The sequence below is a fragment of the Dermacentor silvarum genome, chromosome 11 (assembly GCF_013339745.2).
Source record: "Dermacentor silvarum isolate Dsil-2018 chromosome 11, BIME_Dsil_1.4, whole genome shotgun sequence".
NCBI lineage: Eukaryota > Metazoa > Arthropoda > Arachnida > Ixodida > Ixodidae > Dermacentor > Dermacentor silvarum.
The window spans coordinates 61,086,644-61,109,828 of record NC_051164.1 but is presented as its reverse complement, the minus strand read 5'-3'; the positions used below and the strand labels follow the sequence as shown (position 1 = coordinate 61,109,828).

The 23,185-nt window shown below is 44.3% G+C and overlaps 1 protein-coding gene across 1 annotated transcript in view; it reads right to left on the bottom strand.

Annotated features, from left to right (window-relative positions):
- Positions 1-1,484: 1,484 nt before the first annotated feature.
- The window catches only part of LOC119433804 (NSFL1 cofactor p47), a 34,017-nt gene continuing 12,316 nt past the window's right edge, over positions 1,485-23,185 (bottom strand). Inside the window, exons 3-9 of the mRNA XM_037701065.2 lie at positions 21,936-22,022; positions 21,033-21,113; positions 15,590-15,859; positions 7,974-8,114; positions 6,418-6,555; positions 5,731-5,790; positions 1,485-1,854 (exon numbers count right to left, since the gene is read on the bottom strand). Coding sequence (XP_037556993.1) covers positions 1,722-1,854; positions 5,731-5,790; positions 6,418-6,555; positions 7,974-8,114; positions 15,590-15,859; positions 21,033-21,113; positions 21,936-22,022 — 910 coding nt within the window. The 3' untranslated portion in view covers positions 1,485-1,721. The remainder of the gene's footprint in view (positions 1,855-5,730; positions 5,791-6,417; positions 6,556-7,973; positions 8,115-15,589; positions 15,860-21,032; positions 21,114-21,935; positions 22,023-23,185) is intronic.

Here is a 23,185-nt window from a genome sequence, read left to right as displayed (position 1 = left end):
CGATACTACAGCTTCGCAAAGAGGTACAAAAAAAAAAAAGTTTCGGTCGTCTTTTTTTTTTTCTTCAGAATTTTCGCAGTCTAGGTTTCGAGATATCCGGAGTTCGGCACAGTGGCGTTTGGAGATAAGGGGTGAAAAGCACATGGAGTTGACACCGTGCCAGGGAAAAAAATTTGACTAATCCGATAATTCGAGATATGCGAGTTCGAGCTAACGGTACATACATATGTAACGTTAGCTCTGTATGTATACATACTCTGGACACTCTGTATGTATATACATACAGAGTGTCCCAAATATCATGCACCAAGATTTAAAAATATGCGAATGCCACGTAGCTGGACAGAACCAAGGTAATGTTGTTTGCCGTCAGTTGGAGATACGCAGATTATTTTTTGCATTCCGCCTAATTACATAATCAGTCTTAATCAAAAAAGTCATAGCTTCGCCCACGATGCGGCGGTCGGGCATGGCCTGACTGTCCCAACGTGGGAGCGGCCCGCTGCGCGCTGAGTCGCGTACCTCAGGACGTTCATTAAAGTTTTACATCCATCCATCCATCCATAGCTTCGCCCGAAAAGCAAAGCATCGATTGCGATAGCAAATTAGTGGACAGCTATACAAAGTACGGATAGCAGTGTTATCGGCCATGTAAACTTGTAAACATATGCATATACTAAATGAACAAGCATTGTGTCACGCACGCACAAGCAAACATGAACACATCTCACTCGATGACCACGGAAACTCGCTGTCAAAACGCTGGAGAGAGTAAGTGCATCAGCAGCAGCAGCAGCGAGCGAATTGACCTTCGTGCTGCGTCTCGCATCAACGCGAACTAAGCCGCGAAAACACAGCGCACGGCGGACCCCGTTGCAGATGACTTTCAAGATACAGTGGGCGGGCAGGCGCGCGCGGCCGCCCGGAGTAGAACGCGCCCTTCCGCTCCTCCCCATCCCTGTCCTACCCCCGGAGCGCTGCGCGAGACGGAGAACAGCGCTACTGCAACAGAGCGCTTCCTTCGCGCTTCTCTCCCTTGCGTGCGCGAGATTAAGCCGCGAACGCCAGCTCATCCTCGAACGCTTTCCCACAAACAGCACATGGCGCGCAGCGACGATTTTATCGCCCTTGGACTTTACACGGAACCTCACGGCGACGGCAGAAATGAGTCTGAAGTGTCCATATAATTGCTATCGCAATAATATTATAAGATGACAAGTGTCAATAATAAAATTGTAGAGCAACATGAAAAACTCCCGATACAGCTTTCTGATGCTCAATACGAGCTACACAAAAGTGTTTTTCCGAGCGTGAAAGAAGCCCGCGAATACACGCACGCAAAGTGCATCGAGCGGCCAGTCGCGCGGCAATTTTGCGTGTATTCGCCGGGCTTCTTTCACGCTCGGAAAAACTTTTTGCGGTCGCAGTTTTTTTTTTTTTTGTCACTGCTATTCTTTGACAGGTCTTCTGAGAAAGAGCACAAATGAAATCTTTATTTTTATTATACATTACAGAAAGTCAACATGTGCTTGCAAGTAGCAACCGGGTTTAGAAACGTGTGGAAACGCGACACCTTTATTAAAGCAACCTAAAGGCGGCAGTGGCTGTGCGAGCCACAGTTTCGGTCTCTGTTGTCTTTTTGGTTGTTTCCTTGTGGCCCCCACGAGTGAGCAGAGACCTGGCTGTACACCTGCTTCCGTCTACAGTGCCAGACTCGGTGGTCACTTCAGGCGCTGCACGATGACGGCGTTCAGCAGGTTCGCATCCTTCAGCGTCGCCTTTTCATCCATCAGTTCCTGGTGTGGGAACGTTGTCAGCAGGATGAATGTCGATGCTTCGTACTCAGGCCGAGCACTGGGTTGCAAGTGCATGTCAAGGAGAAACAGCTTGTGAAATAAAGCCGGCGTACTTCTCAGTTTTCTTTTATCAATAGATATGCATGAAAGAGCACAGAAGCAAAATTTCAGTCACAAAGGGATTTTCAAGAGAAATGTTATATTGGTTTAAACGACTCTTTCAACTATTGCCATTAAATTTCACGATAATATAGTGTTTACTAGAAAGGAAAATGAAGGCCAAGCGTCATGTTGGTGCTCTTTTCTTGTTTGAAAACGCCATCAACCTTGGGGCACCAGGACACCATGCTTTTTGGCTACACACGGTTGCCGCCACACACGCAGTGCAAAACGTGCTACAAAAGGTGAAATCAACTGATCGCGGACAACAGGCAAGCGAGACGGACAAGAAAGAGCAGGAATGCGACCGGATGGTAAAGGCTCGTTAGCAGACGGATTGGAACTGATGTCGCTTATAAATGGGCCATTCGGCAGCTTTTACCCTGGTGATGCCACGAGGATGCTGGCATATGACGTATGAAAAAGGAACTGGGAAATCCTGAAAAACCTGGAGAGGGGCATGCAATTTGTGGCTTCCTCGGGGCTCGTAGTGCTAGTGTGTTTGCAAAAGATGATCGTCACAGCAATCTGTACACAATGCACATTTACTTGAAATGTGTTAAGGAAATGTTGGAGGTAGTTTGCAGCCCTAGGGGCCCCGTAAGAAGTTTCCTTCAAAACCAAGAACACACTAGAGTAGATGCAATGCTTTTCAATGACTGTATTCCCAAAGAAATTTTTGAAAAGGACCTAATGACAATGAAGATATAAAGAAAGCAGTGTCTGTTGGCCCTGTTTGTCCTCAGCTGGGGCAGTACTGGCAGCATGCCCAGCTTATTGCTCCTTTTCATTTCCTTCTTTCCCTCAGTCCAGTTATGGCAAGTTTACAATGTTGGCATCTGACAAAGGTGCCGCAGAACAACGAAGGAGCAACAAGATGGGCAGCATGTGCACGAGAATACTCATGCTCATGAACAATTGCCCCAGGCTAAAAAAGGGGGTGTCAGAAGTCGCAGGTGAGAGGGATCTTTAACACTTTCATGACCACGGGAAAATCGTTTCGGGTAGTCTAGGAAATATTTTTTCCCACTACAGAAGATGCTGTACAGTATGAAATTATTTTTCCAACGGCATTAATTTCAAACAACATATTTATTAAAAATACTATGAAAAGAATTATATAAAGAAAGAATTGTAACAAAAACATCATTGCTGCTTTGCATACGATAAACATACGAAACAAAACGATACGATACGAAACATACGATACGAAAACAAGGGCCATTTGCAATAATATTGCAAATATGAGCTCTGTATGTACAAAATTGCTTTAGATACACAGGAAAACATCAGCCCTAGTAAACAGCCGCGCGGCATTGTGGAGCGCGGTGCCAATGTCCACTCCCGGCTGTCTCCATGCACAAAACTCTACTCTCTGCGCGGCCGCCGGCCGTTAATTTCTGTCGACGTTGACACCCTGCCGATAAGAACTGTGACCTTTAGAACACGCCGGATATACTTAGATCAATGCGCGGCTGCGATGAAACTGTCCGAGAAGAAAGCGAAAATCACCCACAGATGCCTGTTTACGTTCTGGGGTGGTTTGACACACTTGTGACAAATCGAAGCCGTCTTCCAAGTCTGTGCTGCTACCATAATCCAGAAATTCGAGCCCAGATGCATCGGGATCCGTCGAAATTCGCTGTTTCCATGAAGCAGCGGCGCGTGACGTCGACGCCATCTTCGAAACTATGAGCACTCATCTCCCCAACTACGAAGGCGCTTTAAAAATCCCCACGCAGTGGAAAAACGAAACACAAAAGCGAAAGTGCTAAAAATGTTTCTCTTTAACCCCTTCGGTGGCGATAGCTGTCCAGAAGCGCTCGGAGAGCGCCAAAATTCAAATTTCTACCATTGATAACATACTATCGATGGGAATAGGCGCGGTCCCGAAAGTGTTAATGAGAAACTATGGGCACCCACTGTATGTAGTGGACTACAGTCAAAACTCATTATCACAAAGTTTAAGGGGGAGCCGAAATTACTTTGTTATGTCCATTACTTTGTTAAATTGATTACGTATTGCCCTTTACTGCAGTAAATGCCCAATTAGTGCACACAACTTTAAATATGCAAAGCAGAAGACAGTTCCGCGGCCCCCTGAACCACTATGTGGCCATATATGCAATGAAGTTTTAAAACAACATCAAAAGAATCTCAAACGTGTGCAACATTTTAGCACCTGACGCGACAACCTTTACACTAGCTTCCTTCTGTTCCAATGTGATAGACTTTCACTCCCGCTTTCCACTCGGCTCATTCACATTGCTGTGAAACCAGCGAAACAGCGACGCGATCATAGAGAACAGCTAACACGCTGCGATACGAAGTTCGTTGCATTCGAGCAGCACTTAACACAACACGTCACACAGCTATCACACGGCCTCTCTGTGTGAGCGCGCTGCCGGCTTGGATTGGCCTGCTTGTTGCCTCGCAAGTTGCAGTGGCGCAATCTCGCGATGCCGCAGGCCAAGCCTAGCTGCTCCAGCCTGCGCAGTGAGCCGCAGTGAGAGAGAAGTGGAGGCACTGGTCTTTTGCACGCCACGAACACGCTCGATATGTGGCGTGCCCGTAATGGAATGCGCTTCACGCAGGCTGTCGCAGCGTACAAAGTTTAAAAGTTAAAACATCCTCTTGAGCTGCTGTCAGCAATCAGGACATGAAGTAAATGAAGCATCGACGAGCCGTCATCATTTAATAACTGCCTTGTAACCACCCATCCTTTGCACCGTACTGCCTCTGGAGACATGCCTGAAAAGCGAGCAACCTGCCTCTCAGATTTCTAAATTTGGCGCAGTGCTCGCTCGCTCATCTCGGAGGTCATATCTTCGTCCCCGTTGGACTGGACTGAGGACTGAACTGTTGTGTGCCTCGTTCGGTTGCTGTGTTGTGCTTCAGAACTTTGTGTGCGCCCTCTTTTTTACTGCAACTGGGTTTGAAAGTGTCTGTTACAACAGTACAGCACATTTAAAAAATATTTGTTACATCAGGACACAGTTTTAATAGGTGGAGCCGGAAAATAAAAAAATACAATGAAATGAGGTATAGTTAAGAAAAGCTCATTGAGGATGCTAATGCCAACATCCTGATCAACAAAAAGAGTTCTGCCTCTGGTGGCACTGTACATAACACCAGAACATTGCTACAACGCAGTGATATATGACGATAACGATTGATAAAGACAGTTATAAGTAGGTTGCACTGTATTTGACCGACTTGTTCCCAGCAGCATTATGTACAAATTGTGAACATTTTCTTGCTGTGTTCAAGAAGTGCTGTAATGCCCCTTTAATAAAGGTGCTAGAATATTCCTTCTTTAGTGTACCTTAAAGCATCTCTATGTGTCCTGCGAATATTCAAAACAACCGTTTATGAACTACTGCGCATGACTGCTCGCACACTGCATCCGAAATGTCTTTGCCTCATCCAAACAAACAGTTTCCATGGTATGAAAAATTCTCCCAGCAGACTTTCCTACACACCTAACTTGCTTCAACCAAGATGGCTGCACCGCTGCCAGTAGCGCTGCAAAAGCTGATCCACAAGTTCTGAAAGCTCGGACGATGTGGGGAACGAATGGCGGCAGCAATGGTGCCACCAGTCCGTGTGTTGACACCTTCCTTACGATTCTAGCCCGAGGTCCGCCATCTTGGTTAAGGTTCAAACTAGGTGCGTGGAGAAGGGCACTTCCAGGTTTCACATATCCTGTCTTCAATCCGCACACTGATCGCCAAGCGCTTCTGGTCTGCACAGGCTAGCCACCAAGAAAGGATACACCACGATGTATTTGCGGATGTCCCCAACCGTGTGGGTGTGGTTCATGTGGGCCACCAGCCTGTAAGGGTGACAAGACAAAAAAAGAAAAAGAAACTTGCTTTTCCTAGCGCAGAAAATGAAAGCAATGACGAAGACAGAAAGCAATGCATAAGAACGTAAATCATTTAGCTGTTAACGAGGATGGCAAAATAGCTTGAGGACTTTTTGTTCCAAACATCCTTTCATCTCCTCAAAAGCAAGGACAACGTGATCACTGCAGACCCCATTGTGAAGCACAGGGGAAGTCATTATTGACGACAAGTTGAGCTTGTCACAAAGAACTCAGCTGAAATTTAGCTGCACTTCTACACGCCTGCTTGAATCTGAGCACTAATAATTAGGAAAGGCTCGTTGAAGATGCTAAAGCCAAAATGCTGATCAACTAAAGGAGTGCTTCTGCCTCTGGCAGCACTATAATGTAAACAACACCAGCACGTTGCTAGAACACAGCGCAAGTTACGCACATTATGCAACAGCAGCATATTCAAACACTCAATCTGCAACTTGCCACTCTGTCCACCTGCCACGCATGAGGGGGAATGGAGAAAAACACGACTGCAATGCTTAACAGGCCTCAACGACATAAGGCTCTGCACTGCGTACAGCATAGAGTAAAATGAAACGCTGAAATTCCAGCACACTATACCTTGTGCCATCCGAGAGACGAATCTGGATGTTGGTCGTGGGCTGGGATTCGTCCAAGTTGATTGCCTCCTTGGCGTTTGCCTCTGCATGTTCCCGCGGCAGCTCTGGAACCGCTGGTCGGGTCAACGTTGGGGTCACACTGTGGGCAAGCGTGCATGACGCTTATAGGAGTGCCGACACTGATTTTCAAAGTTGTGGAAACACTACCACCAGTTTCACCAGGAAAGTTGCGACAGTTACGTCTCATTCTCTTTTCGTTTCCAAAATGTAAAGTTCTGTGTGCTGTGCACCTACATGACTGCGAGCACCAATAACCTTTTCTTTTTCAGTTTGCTCTTTGGGACGCATATATGTGCTTTGTTTTCTTTCTTATTTGTACACAGTCTCAATTCATCTGTACTCGTTACGTCATGCCTCCCACCGCAAGCTGCAATTTGGCGTGGCAAGTACAGAAAAAAAAAAAAAAAACTTTCGGTCATAATCCGTACTCTGAGAAGTACATATAGGAGGAGTCATCCAAGTAGTATATATAAGAACATGCATGCAATTGTTTTTTTTTTAATTTAGCTTTGTCTCCGCACACACCTTTGGTGGGATACACGCACTTTATTACCGATGTCAAACAACAGATTTTTCAACAGCAAGACACAGGACGAAGAGGCACATAACAGAGCACTGACCTACAACCAGATGTTTTATTTTTATTTTCCAAAGTGGCATATATACAGCCCAGACCACTTATTACATAACCGCTTATAGCGCAAGGCTGACTATAACGCACAATCTCTTGCGACTCCTGCTTACCATCCCATAGATCTCCATGTATACGCATCCCACTTATAGTGCAGCCGTGCGAGACGATCAATACCGACGATAATGCGGCTGCCAGAAAATCTTTCGGACAAGCGAGCCAGCGAGCGCACTCCTCAATGAGGTGCGCGGGCCAAGGGGAGAAGGAGGAGGAGAAGCAGAGGCAAAGCGACAAACAAGGAACGAGAAAAAAAAAAAAAAAAAGATTGCAGAAGATCCAACGTGTCCGAATCTATATACAGCGAAGCTTTGTGCGAGTGCATAAAGAGTCCAAACACCAGTATGTGCACGCATGCACGCACGCACACACACATACAAAAGCACGGGTTCACACGAATTTTACCAAGCCTTTTGTTGCTACTAGCGAGTATGATGGATGCCTTGAACGAAGCAGGATTCCAGAGGCAGCAGCCCATTGTATGTATGCGCTCTACGGTACAGTGCACATGGGTTGCCTAGGCAAAACACTGAGACACAGCAAAAAGAACTTCTTCATGCAGTGCCAGCAGCTTCTTGGCATCGAAAGTAGCCAAAAGGTGTTACGCTTCTGGCTTATGCAATCCAGCAGTCACTGGCGCTTCATTATTCTTTCATTAATGAAATCATTATTCTAAATAACACAGCTGTCAGTTTGCGCATCATCCTGTGTGCATTATCGCGTTTCTTCATTTGTAAGTTTTGTTTGAGCTATGCAGCACAACTTTAGATCCATGATCAAGAACCAACTAGTTTAACATGTAGACTCACGTGCCAAGCCGGTGTCCTGTGCCTTCAAAGGCCATCACCCTGGCACGTGGGGGCACCACGAACTGCTCGTGCCGGTGGTCCTCCATGTTCAGGTTCACCTCGGCGCCATCTGCGTCCTGCAGCAACTCCCTCGGGATCTCCCTGTATGCAGTGGCAGGAAAGCATCGACAAATATGAAGCAGACTGCAGTAACTTGCTTGCACTGTAGCTTTCTTTACTGCTTACTGTCATATCATCAGCCGATTCATGACCTCTACCAACGATGCTCAGTCACCCCTTCTCCTAAACTTCAGGAATGTAGCATATAGCACTTGCATCACATCCCTCGTTTTAAGTGCTCTTGTTTGGCGAGTCATCCGAGAGTGACAACAATGGACATTAAAAGCGAACTGCAATGAAATTTTGGGCAGCGCAAGAATCCGATAGTACATACATAGAGCAGCCATCGTGCAAAATTTTAGGTTTCCAAAAAGAGTGGATGAGTCCCAAAAGGCTCACAAAAGTTTGTTTTTGATACCGAAACTGTAAAAAATTCCATCGTTACAGCTCGCCGAAAGTGACGCATGACTCTGAATGTGCAACTCGTCGGCATAACGTACATGATTAGGAGCCGCACATGGCTGCTCGATGCATGCTGAAAATCTGAGGCGATGTGCTGTGACGTTCATCACGTCCGCTAACCACCAGATGCACGCATTGACTGCTTAAGATCTATTTAAAGGCTGCTAATAACAAAATTAGACCATTAACAGTTCTGCTAATTTGCCAAGATTGCTTCAGTGATCTATACTACTCATTTATTACCAATTTAGCCAAAGTCAAATTTCGTATCAGTTAGCCTTTAAGTGAATAAATTACCATACAGTGAAATTAAACACTGCTATTTTTCGCTGACTGTGGAAATCCAAGACATGCTACATTTACTTCTTACAAAATCAGGTGCCCATTACATTTAGCATTTAACATGTCGATAATGTTAATAATGGCACTTGCAGCATTTGAGACCAATTTTAGTATTAGTAGTATCTTATCAAGTTTTTCCCTATCTTCATCCTTTTATGTGGGAGAAGCATGTGGCAGAGTATCTAAATTTATGGAAAAAAAAAAATAAGTCAGTGCTTCTTTAAACAGTGATAAAGGTGTTGAACAACTTTCTAATATTTTCTATTGTTGCAAATTTTGTCACACAATATCATCAGGCAGCATAATGCCTATTCCACCTTAGCCATCCACCCCAATGAACGTTGCAGCCAGGGTGTCGAACCAAACCGGAACTGAACCAAAAACCGGAGCTGAACCACTATTTTCAGCCGTACCGATACGTTTTCTGCCATCTTGGAACTAAACCCAAATGGTAAGTTTTTGGAGGAACTTTTCCAAACCGGTTCGACCACAGGTCTAGCCAAGGGTCATTTCTGCCGAAATTCTACAAGTGTGCAGGCGGCTGCGCCGACGAGAGTAGACAATGTCTCTTTTGTCGATTCATCACAGCACACGGAGTGTCACCTAGGTAACAGTCATGTTGCTTGCCACTGTGGTTTTATTGGCCGAGTCGCCAGTATGCTACGTCGGCGTGTACTGTCCAGACCTATTAGCACCAGTTGATGGATACGACATTTATATTTCACACCTCAGAATTAGTAGTAGCGACGAAGTGCAGAAGGTTTTACATTTGTCATCAACGCAGTTCATACAACACCCCCTGCTCCACTCGAACTATTGCCGGTGACTTCAACGTAAAACACTAACCTTGAGACTCAATTGATGGAGATACGTGTGGTGCATAGTCATCACAATTCGCACCTGCCAATGATCTCATAGTACTCAATAACCCTTGATCGCAACCTACATTTAAATCACACATTGCTCATAGCTGGATGGATGGCACGTTAGCATCTCTTGCTCTTGCCTCATACGGTTACGACTGGTTCATTAGCGATTATGAAACTCTTATCATCAAAACATTCAGTTTTGTTTTTTCTGTCAAAACAAGACAACTAAAATTCCTAACAAGATTTGGAAAACAAAAAATTCTGGTGTTGCTCTATAATTTTAATGGCTTCTAATTGGTTCAACAAACTCCCCTTCATTCAGAAGAAATTAAGAGTTCTTCATTAATAAATTTTACATTAATTTCAAATGCTTGCGCAAAACTCATTTACGACCAGTTGTTCCAAGATCAGGTGGAAGCAAATTCCTGGGGGATGCCAGATTTGAATATTGAATGCAAGCGCATCAGACCAATGAGCAGGCATTTTGGAAAAATACCAGAACCCCAACTTGGGGATTTTCAGAAATCTCAATACTACAACACTTTTGCCTATTATATAAAGTGCACATCGATGTTGCTAAAACATCGGCCTCGAAGCGGCTTTGCACATCGTTAAGACAGCAAAATACATTCGGCCTCCCATTAAAATCTCACTTGGAAAACAGCACGCCAAACTTCCATCGTTCCACTTCTGGAGGGTGGTTTCGTAACAAGTGTTTTACACTCCCCACTAAGTTGTTAACCACAAACATTTCTGTAGATTCTCTGACAATGATTATTACACACAGCTCCAGCAATTATTGGCTGACCACAATCCAACTAACAACGTGCCTTTCACCATTGGAGAAATCGAACAACCTTTGGTAACACCCGTTCTGCTCAGGGGCGGGACGGGCGTTATCCATGCTGCAATGTTTCCCATGCTGCAAATTCGTTTTCATAAGCAAATGACATTTTCATTTTTTCATATTTCATTTTTCTTTAAAACTAATGTACTTCCCTATTTGTCGGAGAAAAAGTAGCATTACTTTTGTAGCTAAACCTAACCGACCACCCAATAATTCACTTTCATCACACTGGCGGCCTAATCTAATTAATTCCATTTCTGGTAGAACTTTGGAACAACTTCTAAATTACCACAGATACTATTTCCTACACTGTAATAACTTACTCCATTCTAAACTATTTGGTTTCACACATGGGAAGAGTGCGCCGAAGCCCTACATGTGCTCCGTAAAGCACTCGGTGAAATTAAAGGTAATAAGCTACACGCCCTCACTCATCTCTCTCGATTTCAAAGGTGCCTTTGACACCGTTTTGCATCCCACAGTATTACAGTTTTTACACAGCTCCAAGAACGTTTGCCATCAGTTAAAAAAAATATTTTATAAACACCAAACTGTCGTTTACTGCTCCAGCGCCAGTGAGGCGTAAACCACCACACCTTTGACTGGAAGTTCTGAGGGCTCGCCACTAAGTCCTCTGTAATGGAACATTATTATTTGTAGAATTTTAAGTCACCCCTTATCGGCCAATGTGTCCGAACAGGCATACGCCGACAGCAGGTGGTTGGCATTTCCGCAACCAACCGCTCGGGTCAAGAAGCAAGGGCACGTAAGGCATTCATGCTGTCTCTTGCTGGGCATGTCGTGCAGAAGTCACCATCAGCACAAAAAAATCATGCTTCCTATACTACCCCAAAATCCACACCAATACTTCTACCCAAATTTGCAACCCCACTGTTCCTTTAGGTAACGTCACACTCATATTCCAACAAAAAATTAAAATCCTCGACATTTTTTTTTTATTTGAACTTACCTTTTACTGAAATTGTAAACTATCTCCAGACAAACTATCTCCAGAAAACGGTCTTACACAGCTAGTAGCCAAGGGAACTAACTATGTTTCTCTAAAAGCAAGCGTGTTTTTCAACCGGAGGCAGGTGAATGGATTTGTTTTTTGAACCCAAATGAACCAAATGAAAGCTTCGTAGAAAGTTGGCAGGCGTACGACAGATTTGGTACCTGCAATTTGCTGAAACATGGGTCTCAAATGGTAACACAAGCGTAGATGCACACAGCAGCTTACTCGGAAGCCTCTCGGTCCCTGGCGCAATAAATTCTTATGCCACAACAGTTCAGCCCCAGCCACTCTATGGACTATACACAATTGTATCTATGGGAGTCCATATTGTCCTATTGTTGATCATAGTCATTCTTGTGTTCAGAATCTTTCTGGCCACCTACACCGAACACCGTCGCCTTTAGTAGGCCACTCTTTAACGCATGCAAGCAACTCGTGTGATTTCTATGAAAAAGTCCGACATTTCATTAGATGACGATTCATTATTGTGTAATTTGATGTGAAATCAATTTTCACCAGCTTCCTGATTGACTTGGCTGCGCAAGTGTGTGCCAGTGCTCTTGAACGCGATGATTCACTGCTGCAGAGGACTCCCATTGAAGCACAGGAATCTTTGTAAGCTTCTTAATCTTTGTAAGGGAAACGGAAGTAGGTTTTCTTGAGACAACTTTAAAAGTTGTCTCAAGAAAACCTACTTCCGTTTCCCACTGTGCTTTCTATAGATATTCCACGGAATTGCAATGAGAGCTTCGGTGTTTGGTATACTACAGCTAACTTGAAGTCAACATGGAGTATTTGGAATGGCGTACACTTGCTACATTCTCTCCTAGGCCGAAATATTTTGTCCGGTATATCGACAACTGCTTCTGTGCGATCTGAAAGGACGTTCCGACTTCGTTTTCATCACATTTATATTTTTTCATAGAGGAAGCCATCAGTTCCATAAATGAGGAGAGTAAAATTATCTTTTGCCTCTTCTTGAGGTCTTAGTAACGTGCAAGGGAGCAAAGTTGTCTTCTAGTGTCGGTCGGAAGCCACAGGCCCATGAGCCACTACTGTACCTACAGGTCTGTTCACCCTTTGTCTCAAACAAGCGCTCCGCTGTTTCTACACAGATTCAGCAAGCACGAACGATTTGCCCGTCATCAAGTGACTTTATAGCTGACTTAAAAGTGCGTGCATCGTGACCCAAAAACCAATGGGTGCCCCATTTCTTTCGTGACATCGGTGCAGCACCAGCCGACTCACCCTCCGCATGCCTGTGCACTGTCAACAGCCCCAAAGCCCCCAAAACATGCGGCCATATCATGCACACTTGGAATTAGTGGATTGTTGGCCTGAGGTCCCAAGCACATACAATGTGCACATGGGGTGTGTGCACAAGACACTAAGACACAGTCTGGTGGACGTGAGTATGTGCACTACGAAAGAATAACGTTCCAGTTGTGGTGTACTGGCTTCCCTGCGCTGACTGCAGCCAGGTTTACATAGGCGATACTGGCGACTTTGATAGAAGACAAAAAACATTGCTGTAATGTCAAATAAGAAAATTCATAGACAAATTCTATTGCAGAGCACGCTGAAATGACTGGCCATGATACTGAATGGGATAATGGAAACATCATCGGCATTGAGTGCAATCGGATGGCCTGCCTTCATCGTACCCACAGCCGAGGCTGTGGGTTCGATTCCCACCGCCGCCGGGCACCCACTGGTTCAGAAGGGTACAAGCATACCCCGGCCTGGCGTTCGGCTTCCTTCAGGGGTGATACGCTTGGGAAAGGAGCCTGCGCCCTGAATTCCCGTCGAAACCAACGTGAGCACGGAAATCAAGTGATGTCTGGGCCGCTCCCATGGCGGTCATTTCCCATGTGGCACCCCAAGCACCTATTGAGGTGGGGGCACCTTCGGGTTGAGGTCAAACACCCCTTTCCAAGCGTTGAGGTCCCATAATGGCCGAGCACCAGGCCGGGAGCGCGCTTGTACCTATTTTAGCGGTAGGTACCCGGCGGCAGCACTTGCCTCCCACAGCCGCGGCGGATGCTCGTCTACAAGGCCGTCTGTGGTTGGACAAGAGGCGCCCAGAGACAACAGCTGAAATCTCTATTGGGCCCTCTTTCGAGATGTGGACCCCCACGACAGCCGAGCACCAGGCCAAGGGACATCTCTACCCATTAGAAAAACCGGTGGGTTCCCGGCGGCACCGGGATTTGAACTCGGTACCTCCCGCATACGAGGCGAATGCTCTACCGCTAGGCCATCGCTGCGGTCACCATGTATAGAATCATTACATAATCGAATGGATGTGCAGGAACTGAATCGCAATGACGGCATCCCATGGACTGCTTACGCGTGCTATCTATGATACCTATTTTAGATTTCTGTTGGTTGTAAACATCACCTGTCATCATACTGAACAAGGCTCCTCTACAAATACCAAAATGTCTTTTGTCCTTGTAAACTGTCATTTTTGTGGTAGGTCTCAAGAGTTTTCACACAACTGTACCAGTCTCTAAAGGTAAGATAGAGCATAACAGCGATTTGTTTTCACTAGCGAAAACAACATTTATTCCATGCAAGATATACCTTTTGTTGTGGGCTATAAGTTGTATCTTTGTACAAGTTGCACCCCCCTCAAAACGGCAGTTTTTCCGAAAAAACAATAACACATATACAAGTTGCACCGGTGTGTAAGACGCCGATGTTCGTTCGGTTAGCGATTAAAAAAAAAATTAGTGACATTTCACTCCGTGATCGCAAGTCACGTGCAAGCAGGGTGCCATTCCTATATAATTGCGATAGCAATGATATGGACACTCCAGGCGCATTTCTGCAGTCGTGGTAGCCACAATGTTTCGTATAAAGTCCAAGACGCACTGATGACAAATTCACAAAAAAACCACAACTTATACACTGGAAAACACGGTAGTGGACCGGGCATCAGTCATCAGTAAGTCTTGTTTCTGCGGTCGTTCCTTGTCTCATGCACCGCGACTTTCCCATCATGCGAGACCACTTAGACTGAATGTCCATTTTAGTGAAGTATACCAGTCTTCTGTGAATTCAATCGCGACTGCAGATTCCATCTGGCACCCATACATTTCTATGGGACCAAACCTTTGTTATTTGAATCCTGAAATTTACTTTACCAGATAATTCTAACTTGGCTGCTCATGACGCATGTGCCCGGCCCCAAGGTGACCGCAGTGGTGACCTTAAGGGTCGGGCAGCGTCCGTCTTGGCGACAATTTGGGTACCGAAATGTTTCTAACACACATCAAAAATCTCCCTTCGAAAACACCTATTTTGGGCCAACCCTAGGAAGAACTTGAAGTGAAAACGATAGCTCACAGTGAATTTTTGAAGTATTTGCTAGATTCTAACGCGCACCTTGTTTTCTAAGAACACTAAAAAATTTCTTGGACATTGCAATCTCGTACGAGTCCAAAACCAAAACTGCGTTCGTAACAGCCTACCGTCGGAGCCAATGGCGGACCAAACACCTCTACAGACCATGACAGCCTAACTAGAGTGCCCAAGTTATAACATTGCCTAATACATTTATGGAGTGGGTACAAAACCACAGCTCACATAGATGCAGTGAAGTGTGGATTGGACTGGATTACACAAATTTTCAATACCAATGATGATAGCTTGACACTACTGTATGTTTAGTTTCGTACTCGATAACGTGCATGTCATATTTTATTAAATTCTTCTTGAAAAAAAAAATGCCGTTTAGAACTGAGTAAATATGGCAAATACCATTCATAATTCTTGTGCTCCTTCGAAAGTGGTCACAATGACTACATCTTAGAGCATTTGCCTTGGGGGTCATAGAGATAGTTCACTCGCTACAATTTCTCGTGGCTTGATAGTCAGCAATACACATTGTTGGGAACATATCTGCAGCTCCTGTAGATCGCTAGCCCCAGATCTTCCCCTAGTAGTAATTTCCATAACTATGTCTGCGAGCGCTCACCCCTGACGGATTGCCTGGAGAAACGCCTGGCTGCCCGGGTCGTCGTAGGCGTGCAGCGGCCCATCGTCGATGCTGAAGCCGTCCTGCCACATCTTGAGCACCCGCGAGACGGACGACCGGCGTGGCATTGCTGTTGGGCTGGCCACTGCCTCGCTGCCTGTCGTGGTGTCGCCCAGCCGATGACCCATTCCCTGGAACCAACTGGCACCGGCGCCCCGGTCCTGACCGGACCCGTCATCCATTCCCGGCTCCAGCACCTGGGCACCGTGCCTGCAGAGCACCGAACGAGAGCACCAGGGTGACACACAACCGTTTGGTGCCGCCAAACACTGGGAGTCAATCTTTTCCTTGCTATACTACGTTTCATACCAGGCAGACCACTCTGCGGATGCTGAGGAAGTAGAAGTAGTGCAGTTGTTATCCGATTTGCAATGCTTACTACGGAACAACCATACACATACATGTGGAATACCCAGACGCATGATAAACAAATACAACTACAACTTGCGAACGTAAAGTTACGTCGAATCGCGTATTACTCGTGCACCTTCGTGCTTCTGGTACACGACGTATACTATGTTTTAGTAGCAACCACAAGTCGTGTGCTATGGCTGCCAATAGCAGATATGTACCACTTAGTTCACTCTCGTGTAAAAAAGGTTTAGATCCGCAATACCTTCCATGTAATAGTCACAGTATATATCGCAGCATTTTTAAAAGTACGAGACTTAACGTTACATCAAAGTACGTGACGCATACCTGTATCTTTCTTAAATTAGCGCACCATTTTTTGGTCATGAATACGAGCAGCAAGAGATGTTTCCCTAGCCTTCGTTGCATTGCCACATATGAGTGAAATGAAGTATATGATACAAAATATTTGTTTAACATTATCTTATAATTTTGCACAAATACCCTGAATTGGATTTTAGAAGGAATCATTGCAGGGAGTACAACGAAGAGTATTTCATAATAAACCATACGCATGCACGAACGGGCAAGGTAATAGCGATAAAGGCAGAATAAACGTAGAAGAAAAAAACTGAATTAGTTGAAAGGAAACAACACTTTCAACAACGACTGGAACATTTCTCATTAACACTTTTCAATGCCCTTCGTTAGCTCGTTCTATTCCATGAGTGTGTGGAAAGAAGGACTTTTGAAAAAAAAAAACTATGCTGCATCATTCTTCCTAATCGATTCACAGTCCACAATTCCCCTCCGCCTGATTTGAATGGTTCCCTAAATATCTGTAGATTTTTGCTGGCACCATGTGGTTTTTTTCATGTGCCACTCTGTTTTTCATAATTATCAACTTATGTTTACCATTGTGTCGAATAACTAGAAACTGTATACTTTAATTAATGAATTTCGAATAGTGAATTTTTTTAACTGAATCGAGTACAAATACTTTAGACAACGACCTCCGAAAGCAAAATATTTTATCTCTAAACCCAGTGAAATATACTTCTCACGGACTCCTCGTGGAAAAAAAAGGAAAGGAGGCTTGCCGGCATTATTGACACGGCTTATTTACAGGCATATATCTCGTGTATATAATTGCTGCTCGTATAACTAGCGATGAAGTTGGAAGGGCTTTGCAAGACATGACCCGGGAAAAAATGCCTGGAGAAGATGGAATAACGCTCGATTTAATCAAAGGTGGAGGAGATATCGTGCTTGACAAGCTTGCGGCCCTTTAAATGCAATGCCTCATGACTTCAAGTGTACTAGAGAACTGGAAGAATGCCAACGTTAAACTAATCCATAAGGCGGAAGAAGTAAAGGAACTGAAGAATTATAGACCCATTACTTTTGCTTTCAGTATTGTATAAAATATTCACCAAGATAATTTCCAACAGAATTAGCGTAACATTTGACTTCAATCAATCAAGAGAACAGGATGGCTTCAGGATAGAATATTTTACAATGGATCATATTCATGTCATCAATCAGGTAATCGAGAAATCTGCAGAGTACAATCAACCTCTCTATATGGCTTTCATAGATTATGAAAAGGAATTTGATTCAGTAGAGATACCAGCAGTCATAGAGGCATTGCGTAATCAAGGAGTACAGGAGGCATACGTGAATATCTTGGCAAATATCTACAAGGATTCCACAGCTACCTTGGTTCTCCATAAGAAAAGTAGAAAGTTACCTATCAAGAAAGGGGTCAGGCAAGGAGACACAATCTCTCCTATGCTATTCACTGCATGTTTAGAAGAAGTATTCGAACTCTTAGACTGGGAAGGCTTAGGAGTGAGGATCAACAGCGAATATCTCAACAACCTTCGGTTTGCAGATGACATTGTCCTATTCAGCAACAATGGGGACGAATTAGAGCAATTGATTGAGGCCCTTAACCAAGAAAGTGTGTAAGAGTGGGGTTGAAGATTAATATGCAGAAGACAAAGATAATGTTTGATAGCCTGGCAAGGGCAACAAGAATTCAGTATCGCCAATCAGCCTCTAGAGTCTGTAAAGGAGTACTGTTTTTCAAGGTCAATTACTCACAGGGGACCCTGATCATGAGAAATACATTTACAGAAGAATAAAATTGGGTTAGAATGCATGTGGCAGGCATTGCCAAATCCTGACTGGAGCATACCACTGTCGATGAAAGGAAAGTGTACAATTCTACCGGTGCTAACATATGAGGCAGAAACTTGGAGGTTAATGAAGAAGCTCGAGAACAAGTTAAGGACTGCACAAAGAGCGACGGAACAAAAAATGTTAGGCCTAACGTTAAGAGACAGGAAGAGAGCGATGTGGATCAGAGAGCAAACGGGGAATAGCCGATATTCTAATTGACATTAAGAGAAAAAAAAATGGAGCTGTGCAGGTCATGTAATGCGTAGGATGGATAACTGGTGGACCATTAGAGTTACGGAATGGATACTAAGAGAAGGGAAGTGCAGTCGAGGATGGCAGAAAACTAGGTGGGGTGATGAAGTTAGGAAAAGTGCAGGTGCAAGTTTGCATCAGCAAGCGCAAAACAGGGGCAATTGGAGAGAAAGGGGAGAGGCCTTCTTCCTGCGGTGGACATAAATATAGGCTGATGATGATGATGATTACGCATGTAATGGTGTTCGCAAAGGGACATTGGGAACACTAAGGAGCTTGTAAAGGGGAAACAACTGCTTACAGCTCTCTGGTACACAAGGACACTGGCACTAGCAATGAAAAAAGGGAGCGGCATGTCATTACATGCACGAGTCTTGAGTTTGTTCAAGGAGAGGCGTGATACTACGGTATTGCAGTTTGTTTTGAAGAGATGGAAACATGGTGCAAATGGCTAAATGATAAATTCCTTTGCCTAAATCAAGGCAACCAGTTAGCATATCGGCTACCTAAAAGTGATGTGTTCATAATGAATGCCTGAAAAGTATTAAGATAGGTGCAAAGTTTTATCTTGTTTTTGTTTTCTAACTTTTAAGTGAAGCATTAACTGCACTAGTGCGACTATGCTGCCTAATACCCCTGTCAAGCGGGCAAGTTAAGTGCACTTACGGGGAGAGTGCACTTCGGGATCTTGAGTGACACTTTAGGCTACGCGGTGCTAAACGGGAAAACGGAGTGCACTCGCCGTAAAGAAACATGGCGACAGACACGAGTGCGTTTTTTGAATATGTAGATAAAAAAGAAAAAAAAAAACTTCTAAAAAAGTGATTGTTTTACGTGGTATTATAAATAAAAACAAACTTAATCTATTTTTTCTCAATAAAAACGTCATTTCTTTTACTATTAGGTGTTGGAAAGTCATTGCCGGCCAAGACGAATACCTAGCCAATCCAGAACAACATGGCGGCCTGCGACGAAGCTGCGTATACGATAATTTTCTTCATTAGTGTGCTGTTTCGCTTCTCGCTAAACACAAATTATTTTGTGTTTAGCTGTTCAACAACTAAAACGAACTTCTGTGTACTTTTTTATGCATTGCATTCTGTACCATTCAAACCGCTGGCGGCGAGGCTACGCACTCAACCAGCAAAGTGCGTTTCGTGAACGCACTCCGACCGGAGTGCACTCTTCTGCGAGTGACACTCCGCTTGCGCCGTTTAGATTTGGCAAAGTGCACTTAAACCGAGTGACACTCTCCGTAAGTGCACTTAACTTGCCCGCTTGACAGGGGTATAAGTGTTGTCATTCTTCCAACAGCATTGATATGCACCAAGTTCAAGCAATGCCCTATGATGAAATGAAAGCTCAAATTTTAAGCGAGGCTTTCCTGCACATAGTATGCAACCTTTTTCTTTTTTTAAAAGCTTTCACAATATAGACTCAGAATAGCAGTATTGCCTAAAATATACCGAAATCGAAAATCAAAGATCTCGATGCCAGCATTAACTTCCCCCATGTGATCATTAACCAAGGTATGCGAGTACAGTATTAAACCCCGGCCTAAAACCTTGGAACTTCCCTAGATTTGAATCATTTCCCTTAAGCAATGCTCGAACTAGGGAAGTCTAGAGGAACTTCCCATGGTTGGCAGCTGTGCAGGCCTGGAGCTGATCAATGTTAGCACCGGTAGGCCCCAGAGCTAGAAAATGGAGGATGGGAAAACAGCCCATAGCTGATGCAAAGAGGTGGGCCACCTTGAGTGTACTGGATGATCGACCTTTTACTTATAAATAAAGCCCAGCTACTGGTAGCCTGAATAGCCTCGCAGCTCTTCAGCCCAGTAAGCCACACGAGTTCTTCTGCAGTATCTGAAGGCGACAGACTTCAGTGCCCGACTGAAGATACGCAGTACCTCACATAGTGTATGCAAATGATCTGGACTCTCTCTCCCCCTTTCCTTCCCCCATCCCAATCCCCGCTTGTAAGGTAGCAAACTGGACATACATAGTTATCCTCCCTGCCCTTTCCTTCCTTGCTTTTTCTCTCTCTGGGACACTGCAGAGCAGACAGCTTTAGTCCGACGTTCAATCAAGTACTTTCGTGCTCAAAAAACAAGAGCAATAGCTGTACTTTGTATTCAGCAAAGAAGGAAAGTGCCTTGTCAACTGCAGGTAAACTGCAGCAACGCTGCCATTTTTTCTTTCAATTTTCTCTGATCACCTTGTTACCCGTTTACAGTTGCTGTGAGCAGTGTGGTGTTAAGCACCAATGTAGCACAGCAGTTCGCTAGAGAGTCAATTTTTAAAAGGAATGATCCCACAGTTCGGAACCATTCTTACTTGTCTTCATAGCCTTGCAATGAATTCCTTTGTCACTTCAATGTGACGATCATTAGGTCTTTCTCTGGATGGGAAACGGCCCGACAGCTTACGCATGGCATCCACAGCTATTCGAAGTAAAAAAGAATAAAGTGGTTTGAGGGAGATGACAGCGACTACAGAACAGGTTCGTGAAGTTGCAGCATGGCAGCCAGGCAAGTCCTTAGCAAACTGCATGTCACACAGGGAGGCATGCAATGAGGCCTCTGCGCTGTACCAACCTCTTCGCTGCCTTGAACATCTCGACCACGAAGTTATCCTTGCCTTCAGGTTTCTTGCCTGGCCCGAGGACCTGCTGGCCACTGCAAGCAAGAAGGACAGCGGGCAAATTTCAAATCTAGGCAATTATAGTGACTTTGAACTGTATGTTTTCCCCGTTAGTATGTTATTCTCGCACTTATTCCTAAAAACGTATGAACGAGGTTCTACAGTGATTACAAGGGTGTTTATGCACTTTATTACTGCACTGAGACTGATCTGTCACTGTTGCACTGGCTACTTGGAGGCAGATGTCGCCAAATGCTCTTGGTAAGTTAAGCACATTCTCTGAACTTTTCTTTTTCATGGTACCTTCATTTTATAAGCAGTTTCGCGAATGCCATGGCACCAGCAAATCTGCGCTCCAAGAACCTTCTTATCACATGCTCTATTAGTCTACTATGCCAGAAAAAAGAAAAAAAAAAAAAAACATGTAACCACAACAATTGAACCAACAAAGTTGCTTCAATTTAAGGGACGTTTTGTTTTAAGTTTTCAAATAAAAGTGATGTGCCACATGCCTCAAGTGTGAATATGTATCATTTTTCGTGTAATTTACAACAATGCCAATCTATAAAATTTTGATAGCTACAGAGGAAAACTGTTGAAAATCTCCTGGCTTCTGTCCGGGCGCATTATGACTGCTCGACATTGTCTTTCTTTCCCAGCGGGATCTTTCTGTGGCAAAGCTGGAAGCTTACCAGGGTTTGTAAATGGTCTACACAAAAATTTCCCTTTCTGAAGACTGAAGTAGTCAACACAACTAATGTGCAGAGGTTGCAACTTTGACTCCCACCGAAAGCCACGTAGCTTTTCCTTTTCCCTTCAACAAACACGCCAAGAGTTGAAAGAGCCGGACTGCCCACCTGCGCTCTGAGCCACCGGCATAGAATGCCTGCCCTTCTTCCTCATTGGCGCTGTCGTCGTTGGCGAGATCCGATAAGCCCCGAATCCTGAAAAGATGGTTCGAAAAAGGAGATAACGACGCATGATCAGCTACCAAGGTTGTCTACCACCAACAGCACTTTCAAACTCTTCATTTTTCCAGGCTTTCCCTGACTTTGTCAATATGAAAATTTCCTGGCAGTTTATGACACTTGAGGTTCATGTGCAACGAAGAAATGGTGTTTTCTAGCTTGCTGAGTTACTATGCCAGCCCGTAACATTCAACCACTACAGTAAACTGCAAGTCATGCGACGGGCACTACCAGATTTGACTGAATCCCGCGTCTCATGATATTCGAACTACCCTGCCAGGCTCTCGCTCACAAAACCAGCAAAAGACGTCATTATTTGCAGATTGCTTAGTTTCAGCTGAAAACTTTGCTGCCTTCTGGCATACTACTAGCTTCGCCAAAACCACTGTAGGTACCCATTTTCTCACTTAAAAGCAAATGGAGTGAAAATTCCCTGTTCATTCCTGTAACTTTGAAAAATTTTTAATTACACAATAATTCCAGGTTTTCCCCTGTTGGTGGATTCCCTGGCTACAGAAGCTCAGATCTCCGTCCTCAGCACCCTTCCACAAGAATCATACATTTGCTTCAATGTTATGACATCACTATGCAGACATCTCACGGAGTCCAATGAACTGCTTTTTGCATTTCGCCACATACTGAGAACAATGTAGTGCATAAAAGCAGACATTGCATGACATTAAAGTTGGGACCTATGCGGTACTTAAACATCGCATGAGACTGCACAGTGTGTAGGATGACAATAAAGTATGGGTGTGCGAACAGTGAAAATGTTTAATCAAATTGAATATGCATATTCGGGAAAAGACTGGCTTCGAATATCAAGTCAAATAAAGAATATTTTATCCCTTCTAAGCAAAAATAAAATATAAAAACTCCAGCATAATCTGCTTGGCAACAAAAGACTTCTTTGTGTTATCCGATACATCTAATGCCACTATCAAGTAGATTTTAGCTCATTCGAAAAGCTTGTAAATTAGAAAGGAAATGTGGCTGTATTTGGTGCAGTATAAAAATGACACTAATTCAACAAGTAAAAAGCACATCAGCAGATGCACGTAGAACTGTAGTACTTATCGAAGGAACGATTGTTGCCATATACAGTACCGCACATCATTTTGAAGGGATCCAAGCATGGC